Source organism: Mytilus californianus, unplaced genomic scaffold (genome assembly GCF_021869535.1).
Source record: "Mytilus californianus isolate M0D057914Y unplaced genomic scaffold, xbMytCali1.0.p SCAF_12, whole genome shotgun sequence".
In the NCBI taxonomy this organism is placed as follows: Eukaryota; Metazoa; Mollusca; class Bivalvia; order Mytilida; family Mytilidae; genus Mytilus; species Mytilus californianus.
Window position 1 is genome coordinate 59,320,280 of NW_026262604.1, and position 21,447 is coordinate 59,341,726.

At 32.6% G+C, this 21,447-nt stretch overlaps 1 protein-coding gene across 2 annotated transcripts in view; it reads right to left on the reverse strand.

The window, feature by feature from the left end:
- Positions 1–13,486: 13,486 nt before the first annotated feature.
- The window catches only part of LOC127722114 (ras-related protein Rab-35-like), a 40,729-nt gene continuing 32,768 nt past the window's right edge, over positions 13,487–21,447 (reverse strand). Inside the window, exons 7-8 of one of the 2 annotated variants that reach the window (XM_052228955.1) lie at positions 15,195–15,314; positions 13,487–14,176 (exon numbers count right to left, since the gene is read on the reverse strand). In XM_052228955.1, the coding sequence (XP_052084915.1) occupies positions 13,715–14,176; positions 15,195–15,314 (582 nt within the window). In that variant the 3' untranslated portion in view covers positions 13,487–13,714. The remainder of the gene's footprint in view (positions 14,177–15,194; positions 15,315–21,447) is intronic. The other variant, XM_052228956.1, reaches the window with a different exon arrangement.

A 21,447-nucleotide genomic window follows, 5' to 3' on the forward strand; every position in this document is an offset into this window, starting at 1 on the left:
AATTCACACAAAATTTTAACAGAACATTCAGACTGATAGAAGAAAACATCCTTTTGATTTTAAATTCTTTGGTGTCGTCATTCATAGATACCATATTTTTTTGAAAATTTATGATTTGCCATTCCACAGTTATGGAACTTTGACGGTAAGGTAAATAAAATAATATTTATTTGATTATGAATATTTTCCCGCATATTTTCCACACAGCCATTTTATTAACTTATTATTATTATAATACCTCCTGAATATTCCAGATCTACCTCATAACAATTCTAATGCACAATCATGTAGTCTAGGCGTAGCTGTTTTTTTACTTGAATGTATATATCATTTGTTTGTATAACATGAAACACAGGAATTCTGACAAAATGCTTGAAGATCATTGGCAACTATATGTATTTTAAGTGTTGGTGTATATGCATATATAGTCACATGAGCACTCAGAAACGTGTTCATATTTGCCCCCTCTTCTTATTTACCAATAATGTACATTACAAATTTAGGTAAACCAGTAAAGGCAAAATTATTCATTCATCAGATACCCATAATGTAATTGTTCCCGTATTTAATGTCTTCTCTTTGCCTGTAAATGTTCGCAATTTTATATCGCTTACTAACCAATACAATCATTCAAAAATCATACGGCGACGAGTTTTTTTTTTAACTACCTTGACTACCCATGAGGGTCTTTCACGGTCGGTGAAAAATCATACGGCAACCAATGAGAACCGATATTTGTTACGTAATAACTTCAAGATGGTGTGACTATCTTATGAAACTGATAGCTTTGCACCGTGATGCGACGCGAAAAAGAAAGCTCTACCCACTTTACATATTTGTTGTGTAGGAAATAATAATAGCTTTGTGAAAATTATCTTATAAAATCCTCCGGGTGAAGGACCTTTTCGTTGCGTTTTAAAATACCCATTCGTAGCCTGTGGCTGTTTTCTGCTCTTTGTTAGGGTTGTTTTCTCTTTGACACATTCCCCTTTTCCATTCTCTATTCTAAAGTGATATTGATGCATTTGATGTTTTTATATGATCTGTATTGTACAAATATTATATTATTTTATTTTTGTTTCTCCTATTCACAGATTACGTTTCATCAACATAGAATCGTTTCAAGATTGGTAACCTGTATAGTTTTATTCTTGTATTTTGCCAAAGAATTAAGATCGTTTATAATAAATATGGATACAACAATATAAATTTCTTTTACTTACGGTTACAAAAGTTGGAGTCACAGCAAGCTGTCGATAAATCCCTCTTGCCAAATATGTATCTATCACAAATCTACGGTAAAAATAATATTGGCTATTTTAATGAAGAAACATGTCATTTTTACATTCTTTCTAAAAGTGGATAATTGTATAAAACTTCCATGTGCATTATTCTTTATGACGTTACTGTTTGAAATCTAGTTGCAAGTGCAATGGTAAGAATTCATGATTCGTAATTAACAGCTTAAGTACTTTATCTTTCTCACACATGTCACAGTGACACCTGAAATTCTTCTTAGTGATAACCATGTCATTCGTTTTCTTGTAAACTAAAATTGTATTTAACATAAAATAAGGAAAAATGAGAACATAGACAAGCCATATTATGTAAATTGACAGCTTATGGGCTGAATTAGCTTCATCTTGCATACGGCAGTAGATCATGTCCCCATTTTCATAGTTCCATTACCTTTTTTTTGAATTCATACTTAGGTTTTCGTATCTTATTTAGTTAACAATGGTTTAATGATGTTCAAATCTCATAAATCGATTAAGAATGTAAGAGACAAAACTTGTGGGAATTGTATGAACTCAAACAGAGCGAGATAAGGGTGGTAGGATAACCGTCTCCTGTGATACATGCATTACCCGCTATGCGAGTCAAATGTCGGAATTGAGCATAGGACACAATGGGTAAATTACATAGACTGGTGGTCACATGTGGCACCAGACCACAATTAATGATCCCGATAGTTCCCTTTAATTAAAGTGTATTTTTTCTTTATTTTTTTTCTTTCCCTTTCTCATACTTTTTATGGGGTGGAAATGAAAGAAGAGAGCTGAAATAAATTTTTGAATGTTTTATTTTAACTGATTTTGATATGGAAAGAGTGATTAGGCCAGGTGCAAAAAGGTAATATTTACAGTTTTCGGAAGATCTCTTGACTTGTCTATAGGGGTATGGATGTGTATTGGCTAAATTTGTAAGATGTACACATGCAATTTTTCTGAAAGTTGGAGATATTTTTGGACTTGTACTATACATTACACACACAAAAGATTTGACAAAAAAAGTAGATAATTTTTTTTTAATGCAACAAAACGTTATAAAGAACTAATAGGGGAATTAATTGTGGTCTGTGGCCATGTTTAAGAAAACGTGACAAGGTATCGAGATTATAATTGTATTTAAAACACAGTCTCTGTATAAGACATATCAAATTACTCACAGACTTTGGAATACAGCCAAGTGTATGAGACAGTCTTCTACTTAGATCTGGTGCCCGGTTTGCTATGCATATCTGATAAACGAAAACTTATAAATATGTATATATATGCTTCCTTTTTAAATGACATATAAATAGTGGGATTATTACAGGTATAAACATCTGGTGAATAAAAACAATTGGACAAATTCTGCAAAACCCAAGAAGTTACAATATGTCTAGTTATTAAATTTGAATGTAGTTATTTTTTCTTTATAAATGATTTTTCATTATCAGGTCGAAGGTATTCTCATTACACATTGTGTCACATTGGGGCCTTTTAAGCTTACTACATAGTATGGGTTTTGCTCATTGTTGAAGGCCGTAGGTTGATCCTTCGTTGCTTACGTCTACATCACTTTGGACACTCTGGTGTTTAATTGTCTCACTTACAATTTTAACAAGCCTTCTTATTTTTATTAAGTTTGAAATTTTCTATAGCTGATCTGTAATTAAATTATAATTGTACATTAATATAAAATTAAGGAGATGTGGTATGATTGCCAATGAGACAACTATCTACCAAAGTTTAAATGAAGTGGATTTAAGCAATTGTAGGCAACCATACAGCCTTCAACAATGAGAAAAACCCATACCCGTATAATCGGCTATAAAAGGCCCCGACATGAAAAATATGAAACAATTCAATTGAGAAAACTAACGGCCTAATTTATAACAAAACAATTTACGAGTAACGAATATAAAACTAATTGTAACGAACCTCATTTGATTGACACTCCACTAAGGACTTACACCTATTTAAATCATACTCTTTGTCACAATGGTAGCAAATTATAGCTGTAATAAACATGTTACAATGTAATAAAAGTATAACAAAAATAGCTCCGATGCAAATTCAAATAGGGGAAGTCCATACAAACTGACAAAATCAAACGCTACCAATCAACGGAATAAGGAAGCTGCCATTTGATTTTTATGGGGGCTAGGATGAAAAATTTTGTCCAGCATTTTTTTTTAAGTTGTAATCTCTGTCCTGCCTTTTTTTTTTAGTTTATCCTGACTTTTTTTTACATAAATTGTTATCCTGCCTTTTTTTTTGCAAAGTGTCTCATCCTGCCTTTTTTTTTTACTCAAAACTCCTGTCCTGCCTATTTTTTTTTAAATTTCATCCTAGCTCCCCCCCCCCCCCCCCACCCCCCACCCCCCATAAAAATCAAATGGTAGCTCCCTAAGTGAAAAAAAAAAAAAAAACCACCTTGTAATTGGCACTTAAATGTCTTCGATGATGCACTTAATATATGACACATAAATCAGGTTGATTGAAATGATGTTCAGTTAGTTTTATCGGGTTTTTTTTTTTGGTGCTTTGATTAATTCACAGTTTCTAGTCTAAAGGGTTGTACAACATTTTATAAAAAAAAACATAATATGTTTGATAATACTACAAAAGTCGTGTTAATGTACGCTTATGAATCAATGCTCTATATGCATTTTGAGTTAACGATGTAACGGAAAATAATACCACGTAGATTAGTTTGGACGTACAATGAGGGTACTGTTGTCTAATAGAGGGACGAAAGATACCAGAGGGACAGTCAAACTCATAGATCGAAAACAAACTGACAACGCCATGGCCAAAAATAAAAAGACAAACAGACAAATAATAGTACAGATGACACAACATAGAAAACTAAAGACTAAGCAACACGAACCCCACCAAAAACTGGGGGTGATCTCAGGTGCTTCTAAAATGCACACACATGACGTTGAATACCATCCTTTCGATAAACATCGCCTTTTTAAATATAGATATGAATTATGCAATGCCATATTACTCTTTTATTGAAATAACATATATCTATATTTTGAACATTATAAGGCTGGACGAAAACATGTGGCATTTTTACCGCAAACTATGGAAAACGCTAAGGCAAAATCGTGAAAGCGAAAACGCTGATGATATAAATAAGAAGATGTGGTATGAGTGCGAATGAGATAACTCTCCATCCAAGTCACAATGTGTAAAAAGTAAACAATTATAGGTCAAAGTACGGCCTTCAACACGGAGCATTGGTTCACACCGAACAGCAAGCTATAAAGGGCCCCAAAAGACTAGTTCAAAACAATTCAAACAGGAGAACCAACGGTCTAGTCTATATAACAAAAGATAAACGAGAAACACTTATGAACCACACCAACAAACGACAACCACTGAACAATAGGCTCCTGACTAAGGACAGGTGCATAAAAATGCAGCGGGTTTAAACGTTTTAACAGGCGCCAACCATCACTCTTATTTGAAACAGTGGTATAACATTACAACATAAAAAGACACACAATAAAATATCAATTGAAATGGCTTAACTCGATCAAAAAGACAATACACAAAAACAAGTAAATATACACTGAACGAGTAAGTTTGATCTATGACACAATATAAATAAAAAAGATGTATCAATGTCAAAAAGACAACTTTAACCAAGGACAAAATGGCGTTAAATAAAGTAACGTACACAAGTTCAAATATAATAATTTTGTTGTTAGGAGTACAGAAACATTTTTTACAAAAATAAATTTGTTATTCATAGTACGAGTACAGAAGTGAAAATTTTTTTCGTCATACTAAATACTTAGCATGAAATTATTAAACGTGTTGTTTTCAATTGTTTATCAAAGGTGGTACATATTGAAAATAGTAAAACGAGACAAAATAAGTAAACATGGAATAACAGAAATGCATTACAAATTGTGTCAACAGGTCAAATTAAGCACGATTTGAGAGTACTCGCAGTTACTGAAAGCCAGTTAAAAAAAACAATTAATAATAAAAATTCATACATCAGAGACTAAAATCAATGAAAGAACCTAAGTGAGCGCGCTCACATACCCCACGTCCCCACATAGTCATTGGAGAAATAAAATAAGTGTAAGTAAAAAAAAATTGTATCAGAAAAAAAAATTGAATCATAATTTCCTATCAATATGCACATCTACATAGTATGTCCTTATTATCTACACATTTTCATGAAATTCTGTTGTGTGGTTTGAGAGGAGTTGCGATGACAAAAGGTTGCAGTAGTATATTGGGCAAATAAGTTCAAAAAGGCGTTACTCCTGGAAAAAAAATTGAATCGTAATTTCCTGTCGATATGCACATCTACGTAGTATGTCCTTATTATCTGAGAAGGTTTCATGAAATTCTGTTGTGTGGTTTGAGAGGAGTTGCGATGACAAAAGGTTGCAGTAGTATATTGGGCAAATAAGTTCAAAGGGGCGTAACTCCTGGAAAAAAAATTGAATCGTAATTTCCTGTCGATATGCAAAACTACATAGTATGTCCTTATTATCTAAAAATGTTTCGTGAAATTCTGTTTTGTGGTTTGAGAGGAGTTGCGATGACAAGAAACAGAACTGACGGACAGACGGACCGACGGGTCAAAAACATTATACCCTCCGCAACTCGTTGCGTGGGGTGTAATTAAAACACATCCCAAACAGGGATTTAGTGTTTTAACGCCATAGACAGTCAAAGAAGACATGACTTGTGCAGTGCCAGCATAAAAGTAACGACAGGCAGTAGGATAGTTAGGATTTAACCTTATAATAAATATGTATGATGTTATGTATAGATAAAACAATTTCTAAATAGAAAATAAACGTGGATGTGTATATATACATCCAAAAAAAAAAACATTCGAAAAGAATACAAATTTAGTTATGTTTTAATTTGTTGATGACAAAATCGATGTTAGTGTCAATGAAAAACAATATTCAAAGACCTTATTATAACATTAATAAGATAACCTTTACTAATAAGTTTGTTTAAAGGTTCGATGAATTTGTTTTCGCGATTTTGCGATTTCACGATTGAAAATACAAACGAGAAAACGCAAAAATTGGCTGCATCCGGCTTCCATACCAACCAAAGTTATATGCAAAGGTTTTATAAATATGAAGTCAAGGTTAAAGGCAAATGTCGTGCAAAATGTCAAGAAGGTTAATACTGTCTCAACGTGATATATTAACGTGTCAAACAAAGGAACTTTGATGTAGATGTTGTACAGTCAAACTTATATGTAAGAATATCACCCTAAATACGTCTTTTACGACGTTTAACCCTAACTGATATGGATCTTCCTTCAATTTTCTAGAAATAGTGTCGGAAGATAAATAAAAAAATTCCAAATAACATACAACCAAATTCCAGTGTATTTAAATCTGTTATTTTTAGCTATAGGATTCTTTTTTTTCCTGAAATATTTCCTCCCGTATCCAAATTTTATATTCAAATATATTCCATATTTATCCAAATATTTTTATCAAGCAGTTGGGAAAATAAATTTTCTGATTGAGAGTTTTAGCTATTAAATTTTATTAATGTAAGTTAAAAAAAAAAGATTTTGAGATTCGATCACCTAAAAAATGAATATTTGATGCTTGCGTGGAATGAAATAATATTCCAGAATTTATAAAAAAAAACATAACCCATTACTAAAAGTGCAGCCTAAAAATGAGGCGTGGGTACTTTAATTCGGTCACGGGGGTGTGTTCTAGTAGACTAGAATATAAACGTAATTCGTCCGGTTTCGGTGCCTTCGACACGTGCTTCTGGGACTCCCCTTTAACAGGAATGATCGAGACATGTACGTCGCCAGTAAACAGTCAATTTGCGACTATCAAATCACAATTGAAGCCCGCATATCTTCAAGTACTATAATATGGTTTCTCCTTAGTTTAAACATATTTCATTTGCAAAAGTAGCTAAAGGGATTAAACACAATTTATAACAACATTTCTGACGTCCTCTCCCGATACAATAAATACAAAATATAAAAAAAACAATATGATATGAAATATTGTATAAGATTGGACTGGAGTGATTTGTGAAGTCAAGGTTAAAGGCAAATGTTAATTGATAAATGAATTAGGTATTGACAATTCACTTGGAAACTCAACATATATCCTCACGACACTTACAAAAGAGGAAATCCTGGATAACCATAGGTCTGTTGGAATTTCAACCAAAGATGAAGAACTGGATCTTCCATCACTGTATTGGATACCTAAACTACATAAGTGTCCTTACAAACAACGGTATATTGCTGGGTCTTCCAAGTGCTCCACGAAACCTCTTTCTAAATTATTAACATCTATTTTATCAACAATCAAAGCCGGGCTCCAAAGTTATTGTGAAACTGCCTATTCTAGAGGTGGCGTGAATCAGATGTGGATACTAAAAAATTCCAAAGATCTTTTAGAGTACATACAATCTAAGACTCTCTCATCTTGCAATAGTATTACTAGTAAAACATTTGACTTTTCTACACTTTACACAAGTATTCCCCATTCCAAACTAAAAGACAAATTGAAAGAGTTGGTATTACTTTGTTTCATTAAAAAGAATGGCGAACGTAGATACAAGTATCTTGTCTTGGGGAGGGATAAATCCTACTTTGTAAAGAATCACTCTGATTCAAACAAAAAATTCTCTGAAACTGACATTATCAAGATGCTTGATTTCTTGATTGACAACATATTTGTTACGTTTGGAGGACGTGTTTTTCAACAGACTGTCGGAATTCCAATGGGAACCAATTGTGCCCCTCTTCTTGCCGACTTGTTTCTTTATTATTATGAGGCTGACTTCATACAGGAACTTCTTAGGAAGAAAGATAAGAAGTTAGCAATATCCTTTAACTCTTCGTTCCGCTATATAGATGATGTTCTTTCACTAAATAATACAAAATTTTGTCACTATGTTGAACGAATCTATCCCATCGAACTAGAGATAAAGGATACTACAGATACAGTTAAGTCTGCCTCATATCTTGACTTACATCTAGAAATTGAAAATGAGGGTCGGTTGAAAACAAAACTTTACGACAAAAGAGATGATTTCAGCTTCCCAATTGTGAACTTTCCATTTCTATGTAGCAACATTCCAACAGCGCCTGCATACGGAGTATATATCTCCCAATTGATACGATATTCCCGGGCTTGTGTTTCCTATCATGAGTTCCTTGATAGAGGATTGCTGCTCACAAGGAAGCTATTAAGCTAAGAGTTCCAAATGGTGAAGTTGAAATTATCCCTTCGTAAATTTTACGGACGCCATCACGAGTTGGTTGACCGTTATGGAATAACCGTTTCATAGATGATATCGGATATGTTCCTTATGTCGTAACTACAATACCCTTCCCTTTTCACGAATGTGACTTACCGAATTAGACTATTTACCGGATTTGTAATAACATAAGCAACACGACGGGTGCCACATGTGGAGCAGGATCTGCTTACCCTTCCGGAGCACCTGAGATCACCCCCAGTTTTTGGTGGGTTTCGTGTTGCTTAGTCTTTAGTTTTCTATGTTGTGTCATCTGTACTATTATTTGTCTGTTTGTCTTTTTATTTTTGGCCATGGCGTTGTCAGTTTGTTTTCGATCTATGAGTTTGACTGTCCCTCTGGTATCTTTCGTCCCCCTTTGTGAGACAGTAGGAATTCAAAATTTTAATTGTATGTTCTGAATCTTCGTGATTTCGGATAACAAATTGTACAGTCTCAAAAATGTCTATACCCTCACCAGCCAATAGAAGTTCAGTTGATATAAAATATCTTTCTAATTTTAAAAACAATATTTATCTTGCTTCAATGTAAAAAGGGCACTCGAACAAATAGTAGATACAATGGTTTTTCTAAGCAGCGCTTTTATCTTATTTTGTTTTCCCTACCATTTCATTGAATTTCAGTTTTATGTACATCTGCCCCATATCTTTTTGTTTCGTAAATTTCAACAGTAGTATTTAGTTATTTGCTAATGATTTAATTTTGGATGTAACACGTCTTCTGATTGGCTGAAAGTCTTTTGTCTATCAGCTCATAGACATAATTTTGTCATGTGACCGTGACGTCATCAACGTTTTTTCATGATTTACTCATTAAAAATGGAATTTAGAATTAAATTATAAGGAATGACTGTAATATTTTGTCCTGTCTATTCGAAATATTAAACCTCGAGAGAGTTATTCAGTGTGAACCACATTTTTGATGTTATTTCTTCATAGACAGAAAAAATATCATAAGCAATTAATTATTTCAGTATTGTACACCTGTAGTGGGCTAATATGCACAAACCCACTTAAGTTAAGATATCCAATCGTAGTACTAATTTATCGTAGGACATGTAGAAAAATCCGTTTGTTCGGAACAAATCTTAACTTAAGTAGTATAATGCATATCAGCCCTGTTCCATATCCCTTCCTCTTGTAACTGTCAAATGTATAATGAAATTATGCTTACATGTACAACAATGAAACACTTGACGAAATCAACCTGGACGATATAGCCGTAATCAAATATAAATCATTGATCATTCTGGTAAATTGAAAATGGTTAAAAGGAAAGAATGTAAACCTATTTCCCCTTTTATTTCTATATTTTACCTGTACACACTGGTAAAAGTAATACTATCCAGCAGTTAAAGAAAACCATGATCAAACCTGTAGTTTTGTGCATTTAAATTTTGTGTTTATCATATATCTTGTGATAAGACATTCTCTATCAATAGAACGAATATCGGTCGTAAACTGTTTGGTATGATTCTATTTATCTTAAATAAGTAGCAGATGTTTAAAACGAACTAGTTTTACAAGACAATTCAATTTTTGGTACCTCAATTCATAAGGTAAAGAACTAGTAGCTGGGGTTTTTGTAATCATGTCCGGTTTGTTAAAATCTTGTACATTTTCATAAATATTTCAAAACACTATGTAAACCGCACTACTTTATGTATACTAATTTTTAGTTACAGACAGTATGAAAACACCGTCCAAGGTTCATCGATTTTCAACTTTATTTTTAGTTTGTTCTAATGTTGTGGTGTTACCTCACTTCCTATGGACCAATTCACTACACAAGATGTGCAATTTTGACTAGCTTCTTTATTGATGCTCGAGGCCAAAGTATTTGAAAATCCAAATCATTATACAAACGTTGAAGAACTTATGTAGAGCTAGTAGCGTGAGGGAGATAAATTCCGTAATTTCAAATAGTTTCCCATGTTATTTCAAATAGCTTCCATGTTCTATCTGCAAATTTCTTATAAATAATATCCGTATGTTCATGCAAGTACCTAAGATTGGGCTATTAGACTCGTGATACCTTCGGGAACTAACAAAGGTGATACCAACGGAGAGTAACGGTCCACCAGTAGATATATCGTTCCAGTGGTACAATAAGCGGTACCAGTTTTACTGCACCAGCTGCCCATTGCGACAACTAAGTAATGCTCGAGGCCAAGATTTTTAAATCCAATATGAATTAGGCAAAATAGGCAGCACGAACTCTATACAAAATTAGGGATCAACTCGGATGTCTAGGCATTTCGACAACGTATGTCTTTTCAGTGATGTTCGACGCCAAACAATTAAAACAATCTAATATATATTATGCAACGCTATAGGCCTATTCAAAACTGGGGATGAACTTAGTTGTCTGGCCATTTTGACGCTCGAGGTCAAACAATTTAATTGATAGAGATAATGCAACACTAGCCCTATCAAAAACTGGAACGCCTGACAACTAAACACTTTTCAGCGATGCTCAAGGCTTAACAATTTAAAAACCACCATAGATTATGCAACACGAACTCTATAAAAAAAACTGGGGGAGGGGAACTCATATACTTAGAAATGGTAAGCTGTTCATGTTCAATTCGTGACTTCCGACTTGTTACTCCTGTTTAAGATAACAGGATATCAAATGGCATATCTTCAGATTTCTAAAATTTTTGGCACACTTGTACTTTGATTCTAGTTACATCGGATTATGAAATAAAAATGGGGGTCACAATTTTTTTTTTGTTTTGTCGTGATTTTCATAAGAAAACGTCAATTTTGCCGACAAATTTACATATTAGTGTATGGAGAAAATGGTTTTTTCCCCCTTTTTTCCTAGATTTTTTAATGGATGGCTATGTTCTCATATACGGAGTAAGAACGAAAACTAACATAATATCAAGGATAGTATACTGGATCCATGCATGTATAAAAACACATATGTCACCATCCTTGTTTTTTTTAGATAAATTACTTCAAAGTAGACCGATACGCTTAAAATTTGACAGAAAACGTTTGGCTTTACTGAATACAGAATAGCGTTATTTGTATCCAGAGATATTGAAAAAAACTTATATAACGGGATTCCAATGGTGTTGTTTTTTAATCTTATTTTTATTTATCTGTCGGGTTTCGTAAATTTCCTATTAATTCAATATAACATACTGTTGATTACTGATTTAATTGCATTTCGTCCTGACCGAGTGCACATTTAGCTTTTCAAAACTGAATCTTCAACTTATCCTTCCAAAATAGACAAAGGTGATGCCACCGCTGCATGCACGAATAAAAAAATATTAAAAAGTTTAATGTAGAACATTGTAAATAGCGATGTGATAGTTCAATTTGAAATGCTTGTGTATAAAAGACACATTTGATGCACCCGCCAAAAAAGGTTAAACATTATTATTTGTGAATAATTAAAAGTAAATCGATATCCTGATAAAATACACATTCTTGAGATCTCTTAATATATTATATAATCTGTATGATGTAAACGTGTGAGGAGTAAACCGGACTCTGTACTCTGCATATTACCTTAAATTACCAGATTGCCAAAGTTCAGTTTCCTGTCATTTTTTGAAAATTTAAGGAAAAACCAAAATCCTGACAATAAGCACATCTTTAGTATAATGCTTTGAGTTTCCCCCTGAAATACAAGAAGTTTAAATGCTTTAACAGATATGTACTATGATATTAAAATGTGCTACTATTAAAATCTGACTGTGTTGTGAACATGTGATATTATGATTTGATAGATTTAATACTTGTTATAATGTCATAGATTTAATACTTGTTATAATGTGATAGATTTAATACTTGTTATAATGTGATAGATTTAATACTTATTATACTTAATATACTAATTTACATTCGAATTCAAGGGACCAAAGATCCTTTACTAAAACTACAAAACAGGAGTAAACAAAATATTCGTCCATCTTGCTAAATCCGTTGACGAGTCATACTATGAGGAAAGGTATTAAACACTAGCAAGTTTGTAAATGTATATCTCATCACTTAAATTTGTCGTTTTTCATATTCTAAATGCGGCAGTGAATGCAATGTAACAAACGCATTAGCTTAAGGATTCAACCTAGCAAACTGTTGTAGTAAGGACGAGATAACCAATTTTCAACATATATATAGAAAAAGTGGTATGATTGCCAATGAGAGAACTATCCAGCAAAGTCTAAATGGCGTGGATTTAAGCAACTATAAGTCACCAAACAGCTTTCAACAATGAACAAAATTCATAATATATAGTCAAGCTAGAACTTAGAAACAAATTTGAGTTTTGTCTTTTGTTATCTCTTAAACACTGTGAAAACGAGATTTATTCAAGTTATATGTGTCCATGATATAGTCCCATAAGCCCAATGGTTCATCAATTTATATTTTGATAACCAACGAAAGTGATATATAAAACCGGATGACCCGCCATCGGAACAATTTTATCGCGTTTCAGAAGGTTTTACTTTTCTACGTAGCTCCTGTAATATTCTTTTTCATAATTTTATAACATTCGCATATATTGTAAAATTTTTGAAAATCTTAAAAAATCCTTGTTATTTTTTCATAGTTTTTGAAAGATAAAAGGTGCCAATGTTAAATGAAAAAAGAATCTAGAGGGAATCATTTCCCGCCAAATTTTCAATGGCTTATATCTCAAAAACAAGGACACGAATCTTCATTTTTCTCTGCTTTTTTAGTTCCATTATTTGTAAACAACCAATCTATAAAAAGCTTGTTATTTTGTAATTTTACAGTTGAAAACAACGCCTGTTAAATTATAGGAATGACAACTCTACAATAATTACTGCTGGTTCATTCCAACTGAAAAAGGGTCATCGTCTAAGAATAAGTTTGGACTGAAATAAAACTAATCATTATTATCTTTCTTTAGACAAAATAACAAAACTTGGAAAATTATGATATCGTTTTTTCAGATACAATTAATATAAATATTTAATCCATATTTCAAATAAATGCCACCATGTAAAAATTAAGTTAATACTGAACACATTCAATCAAAAAATGTTAAACAGTTTTCTCCGACATAGAACCAAAAGAGCACTTTCCTTGCTCAACAACTGTTCGAAACTTCGTTTGGGGACTCGGATTGGAACACTGTATGATAATGCTTGTGACATATCATAATATAATACAACTATGATCATGTCTTGATGTGTCTTCGGTACTGCTTCCGCTTTCTCTCTTTGAACTATCTCGTTTTCGCCTAGTAAGCTTCCGCCAAAGGAAGCCTAGTGTCTTTCTCTTCTTTTTCCTTTTATTTTTATTTGTAGTTTTAATGATTTTTAGTTTTCTCTTTGTCAATTTCAGTCCTCGAGATTTTTTCTTTATTTTTCCGTTTTGTTGTGGGTTATGTTCATCACAGTTTGTGATTTCATTTTCTAGGAGATGACCATTTGAATGTTCAGTTGCTGTACATGGAGATGTCAGTAACTTATCTTTTTTCGATTTATTTTTATCTTGTTTTGTACTTTTTTCTTTCTTTTTCTTTTTCTTCTTTTTCTTTTTTGAATTTTCATTCTGCTTTCGCTTTTCTTCCATTATTTCTGGCGGTCGTAACATGTATGGATGATAACTTTTCATCTGTTCAAAATTAGAAATGTTATAATAAAAAGAGTTGAAAAATACCATTGAAATTTCATTATTAATTACTGATTATCGTGTGAGGTTGAATTCTCGGTACTCATAACTATTTATAGGTCATTTCTCTAGAACTTCTAGAATTTTATTAGATAAACTCAGACGAAGTAACTGTTCTACAGGAGCATCAATTATAAATAATACATTATAATAACAGCAGACAGAATGAGTACAGTTTATCTAATATACACAAATAAACAATGTCTAGTTATTAAAACTTAATTGATACTATTTATTGTCGTAATACGGTGAATGCATTATCACGTATATTTTTCAAACGGTAATAAACAAATTCATACACCAATGATTTATGCCTTGAGTGCACTCGATTCGATTTCAGAAATGGTGTTGTATCAAAATTTGATTTGTTTGGCTTAATAAAACAGAATTGTTTCAATGAATTACGATTTAAAGAAGAAAAAAGCAGTGGCAAAGAGTAAAACTATAAGCATTGTAATTTATGTCAGATAATGAAATCTGAAAGATATATTTAAACGTAGTGCATGATTAAGAATGTTCCTACTTTTTACAAATAAGGCAAAATACTTGTGTTAAGGGTTTCCCTATTGGCCCCTTTTTTAATGATATGGTTAATGTTTTTATTGCCACCTTTTGTAGTGAATTGTGACAAAATTGATGGTCTCCCTATATACTTAAGATATAAAAATCAGCAAATTATATAAAAAAAAATTCTAAGGGAGCAACCATTTAACTTCAAGGGAGGGGTATATGGTTTTTTGTCTGAGTCAGACATTTTTTTTTAGTTTTTCGACGCTATCAATCAAATTATTTTTTTCAAAATTTAACACTATAAGGTATGGGGAAAATCTAGATTCAGATAATTTTTTTTTTCATTTGCTTGACCACAATATTTTTTTCATCAAATTGGGGATCAGAATATTTTTTTAGGAAAAAACCGTAACCCTACCCCCCCCTTATATATAAGTATAATTATTCTTACCACTTTAGGATCAAACGTTTCAGTAACATACTGAGCAAGTCTTTTAAACATCATGAAGACATTTTCATTCTTTTTGGCACTGGTTTCTATGAAGTCAAACGCCAGTATTTTGGTTGCTAGCTATAAAATATAAACAAACTTTACTGCTTTCCCTTTTAAATCATTTCAGCTTTTAATTTTCTTTTGTGTGTTTCTATAGTGTTAGTTTTCTGGTGGCGTTTTGTGGACTTATTTGTCTGTTTTCTTTTTTGTGATGGTGTAATCGGTCCTTCTGGCACTACGACGTCAACGTATATTTTTGCATGCTGACTTGATTTTGTGTCGTATTAACGTATCCCCCAAATCTCATCATTGTTATATTCTACTATTGGTAAATTAAGTACTTCGAGTTTGCTTCCAGTAACAATTGAATGCCTTCTTTATGCACTCGTTTGCGTACCTTTTTATATTCTACTCTATAATGTTAAAGGTGGAGGGTTGAAACCTTGAGATTACGGCTCCAAGTTTGCTTTGCTTTGTGTTTCCGTCCGAGTCGAAGCAAACAAACAAGTATGTTCTGTAAACCTGATAAAGGACTCTACCATATCCATGCATTATACCTGCCGAGTTTGGTATAAATGTGCATGATGATGATAAGAGGAGATGATGAAAATTAAGATAATCTAAGTACAAATGGTCCGTCGGATGAAAGACGCAAGTGAAGAAGCTCACGAAGCTCTGTTGAGCAGGTTGAACTAAAATTCTAAACTCGCCACATGGTTATATGCCAGGGCAAGTCAGGTAAAATCATTCACATCTATTACAAAATAAATGGAGAATGTGTCCATAGGACACAGATGATACCTCATCTTGCATATAAAGTTAGAAAGATCCATCACTACAGAACAGTAAAAGTGACGCCACCCAAATTCGAACTTGATCTGAGTTTTGTGGTAATAAGCATTGTGTATAAGTTTTATAACATTTGCTCGAGGTAAACTGAGGTTAAAAATGGAAACTAATTTCGGGACGTACATACGGACGGACGAACGAACGAACGAACGGACGAACGGACACACAGACCGAAAAACATAATACCCCTCTACTATCGTAGGTGGGGCATAAAAATAAGTTCTGACTGTTTTTACTTTTTAACTATTTCTTTGATTTAATTTTTTTTTAACTTGATAATAAGGCTAACTTACAACTGATAGATAAAAAGGTTTTTTTCACCTTTTTTTAATATCCAAGAAAACGTGAACAGGGGGTTCCTGAATCTCACTTCCCATCCCTTCTCCTAGTCCCCCTGTAGAAGAATTAGGAAGCATCGTTCCTGAATAAGGATAAGTGTTTATGGAAGTAGTTATATAAAGAAGCAGCATGCTGAAGAAGAAGTTGCGTCCGAGTCAATCATTCGCTGTAGCATAAAGCCTTTGCTGAAGTATAAAGCATTTGCTTTAGCTTGAAGCATTGACCTATTTTAAGATAATTGGCTTTAGTTGACCCATTGACACATTTTAAAGGTCAATTAAGAGCATTGGCTGTAAACAGCAATTAAGAGCATAGGCGTTAAACAGCATTTAAGAGCATTGGCTTTAAACAGCAATTAAGAGCATTGGCTTTAATCAGCAGTTAAGAGCATTGGCTTTAAACAGCAATTAAGAGCATTGGCTTTAAACAGAAATTAAGAGCATTGGCATCCAAGAGCAACTGTAAGAAAAGCAGTACACTTGATCAAAGCAAATCTTCCTTGGCATCCATATTCAACAGTTATAACCCTGGTTACTTTATTTGAGGACACAAAGCCATTAAGCCCTACGTGTCCGTCGTAAATATTAGGGCGACCAAACCATGCGCCACGTATCTTGCTGTATCTGGAGAAATAACTCTGGTACAAACTCCGGAGAGTACCTACTCCGTAGCCCCGGTACGTGACAATATGTGTATAATGAAGAATTAAGCATCAATTACTTATGTTGAAATACTCTGGTCTAATGGTCACTAGTGACCCTATTTACAATAATTCATATCATATATACATCTTTTTGGAGTTTATACTTTTTTGGAATTAATATTGATTCACTCATAGGGTCTTTGCATCGGAAATAAACACATGTACATTTATTCTAAAACCAGTTGTTGGCATGATACTGGTTATGTTCTTCTCGTATATTTTATGATGGTATCACTATGATAGTAAACCCCTAATGGGAGGGATTGTGCTTGATTTTCATATGATGAAGACATAAATCTTTCTATCAGTTTAATTGAGCTCTGGAACTGGCATGTCAGTAACTGTTAGTATTCCTTTGTTTATTTATGTTAATCATTGTCATTTTGCTTAGTTTCTTCTGTTATCTATTCTAACATCGGACTCAGACTTCTTATAAACTTTTGCTGTGCGTATTGCTGTGTGTTTGTTTATTCTACATTGGCTAGAGGTATGGAGGGGGGAGGGGTGAGATCTCACAAAACATATTTGATAATATAAATAATTTGACGCTTGCGTGATACGAAACAAAAGTTCAGATTGAACACCCCTTTGCTTCATGAGGTTTGGAACTTGACTGAGAATTGTTATTTACAGTAATAATTTTTAGAAATTTTAATATGGCAAGCGAATTTATCACTTCGTATTAGCTGTAAAAAGTAAAACAACAAAATTACCGAACTCCAAGGAAAACTGAAAACGGAATGTCCCTTATCAATTATTAAAAAACACCGTCATAGACATGCTTTATTGAGAACTACAATGTTCCATAATACAGGTAATCGGGCACAGTTTCCAAGTTACAGTCATCTCCCTTACAACAAAATGAGCATTGGAAATGAGCGTCTTGTAGTTTTAAGACGTTATAGTGCTTACATTCATTCCTGTCAGCCGATTCTGTAATCCAACTTTTAATACACTCTTCTGATGTTGCACATCTGAAATATGAATCGCCCGATCATGAGCTTATAAATGCAGCAAAAATTGGGAACTTATCGGTTTATATGTCAGAAATATATGACATACTTATATACAAGTTTGCAATTTTTAATGCCCATTGACTCCAGAATAGAAAAAAAGGTAGTAGCTACTGGTGTATGTATATTGAGATAGAGAGATGTCTACTACTTTACATGGTAAGATGACAAAATACAAAATATTCGAGTTTCTCAGTCTTTTGTTTTCTATGCTGTGTAATGTATACTGTTGTATGCTGTGTAATGTATACTGCTGTATGCTGTGTAATGTATACTGTTGTTTGTCATTTGTTTTTTTTTCTTTTTGGTCATGGCGTTGTCAATTTATTTTCGATTTATAAGTTTGAATGTGCCTTTGGTATCATTCGCCTCTCTTTGACCAGAACAAGTATACATAGTTAAATGGCAATGGGCGTTCTGCATGACTTTGAATGTCCCTTTTGTATCTTTTGCCTCTCTTCTACATGTTTCGAAAACATTTTTCACTTCCACAGTAAAACTAAAGCTATGTTCAATTAGAAAAAAAATATAGATATATTTGACCCCAAGGTAGTTTAGCGGATATGCATTGAAAAACAACTATCAATAGATCATTTATAAGCTTAAGATTCCAGGTTTTGGAAATTGTTTTTTATTTCAAACTGAAAACTAAAACTTTATCAGAATCAAGATATATGTTTTCTACATATTGTATAAACACTTTAAATAGTCTCTCATAACCCTTTTAGAGTGGATCTTGTATGTTATGTGATTATGTTTTATTAACTATTTGTATGTTTTATAAAATGAGGAGGTGAGACTTAAATATGATATTGTCTTGTCTTGTCTTGTCTATTTTCCAATTCATGATGAAAGGGACCAATGTCCTTAAGAACATTTAAAAAAAATGATCGCCAACATCATCATTTTATGTGACATTGATATTTTTTCCCTCAAGTTTATACTACAAATTGTCGTCAAATTAAGTTACTTGAATTTACCTTCACAAGGTTTTCAAAGTTCAGTCTTTTTTGTGAACAAAGTAACTGCATGGATGATGGATGACCACAATAATAAGATAGCTTAAAAAGTTTGTACTCTGATCAAGGTATAAAGAACCATATTTTTTGTAACGTGTCTTTTTAGAAATTTAAAAAATATTTTTTAAAACCAACAATTTTAATAGCAGGATATATAGAAATCATTGTGAAAACTAATAACATATTAATATTACACTTCGGCACTTTTCGGTCTTAATATCTTGATAACCATACAATGCAATCTTATCCTTGTGGTCATTCATATATATATATATTAGCGGCAATAAGTGAAATTAGGCATTTAAAGCTTAAATCCTAGGCAATAAGCTAACGCCTAGGCATTAAGTTATTGCCTGAAATTTTCAGGTATTAAGCTTATTTTCTGAAATCTGATGAAGATTATTCAACCTATTGCCGAACATCATTTCAGGCAATAAGTTAACTTTAAAATTTTTGGTTATCTTCCAAATACATGAACATTCGGTGAAATATTCTTGAGGAATAATATTTTAAAAATTATATTCCAAAAGTTAACTTACTTGTATTCCTTTGTAGTATTGCAAAAATAATGGGTTTTAAACAAGTACTTGTATCTAATGGAAAAAGAAATCTGTCTGAAAATTATTCAATGAAAATGCAATGGTCGAGCCGGTGAAGATATGAAATTCTGCCAGTCACATCATCTTTCCATCTGTTTTAATTGGATATGTAAATTTTCGTAGATACCGATCTTGTCTTAATCTGGATTATAGCAACAACAAATTTCTTGAATCTTTGCGGAATATAAATTTGAATCAGGGAAAACAAAGATCATATACCAAAGGCAAAAGACAGTACAATGATCATTTGGCAAAGATTAAACTTTCAAAATCAGAAAAGAAAGCAGCTAAAGACTTACAATTTAAAACGGTTTGACATTTTTTACCATTGGAGGTTTGAAAGACTGGTAACAAAAGTAAAAGAAAATATCGAGGGAAATTCCAAAGTTTATATTTTTCTAGAAGAACTGTATTTTGGGAAAACACATAAAGAAATACGTCAAAGTGGCCTGTTATTATTATAGACCGTATAATTAAGCAACCTTATAATGGCTTTACAAAAATTTTCCATGATTAAATTGTACTATTTCTTTCATTTTGTGAAAATTGTAACATAATAAATTGTGCATAGGGAAGTGAGTAGTAGAAAAACCCGTTTTATCCAAAGAGTTTTACCGAAAAAGACAGGTTGATTTAATCGGTTTCCAATCAAATAAGATGAAACTATATTTTGTTAAGGCGTACCTATCACCTAGTAAATACTTTGTATATCACTAGAAGTCTTGCGTAAAAAAGTGCTTCAAAAGTGGCTTCTAATTTAGTTGATGTTTTCACAATATTTGGTGTGCCTCATAAACAGCAAAGTGACAATGTCGTGAATACACAGCTTAGGTTATATCTGAATTTATGCTAATGTGACCAGAACTAGTAAGTGTTCATGGGAAGGCAATACATCCCAAAACAAAGGATAGTTTTAATTGGTCAAACGGAAATATTCATGACATGTTTACTGCATGGATGAGAACAACGAATTAGCAGTGGTCAATTGGAATCAATTTCGTCCATATGCAAAAGAATTCTAAATCTGCTCTACACAAAGGTGGATCACCAGGTACAAATGCTAGAAAAAGTTAATACTGTGAAAAAGTCTGTGTTATAGTTCCGCACCAATTGGTAAAACATAAATTTTAATACAATTTTCTATCAATATAGAAAATAAGGAGATGTGGTATGATTGCCAATGAAACAACTATCCAACAACTTTACATATATATCAAGAGGTGTATTCTATGAGTTTTAACATCAATATTTTAATCATGATCTTATTTCATGTAATTGACATTCAACCTTCAGTTTTTATTATTTTACAAATTGTATTTTAACTTTGAATAAGTTTCTTTTTATTCACTCTCATTTTCATTTTAGGCATTAACTTTAATGCCTGGACATAATTTGTAGGATTTAAGTTTAAATCCTAGGATTTAAGAGTAATGCCTAACATTAGTTAGGCAATAGACTTACTGCCTAGTCGTTAGCTTATTAAAAGATAATCTTTTACAGAATTTTACAGTGAAATCGAAATTTCTAATTTAAGAATACTTTCAAAAGGTATACTTATTTAAACGGTTTGAGACCTTACAATGGGTTCTGTTAGTATGCAAAAAATTTCCAACGTCTGAAAGACTTTAGCTGCCGTTTATTTGTTTTGCGTTTAGTCAAATTGTCAAAACCTACACGCTATTTTGGAAA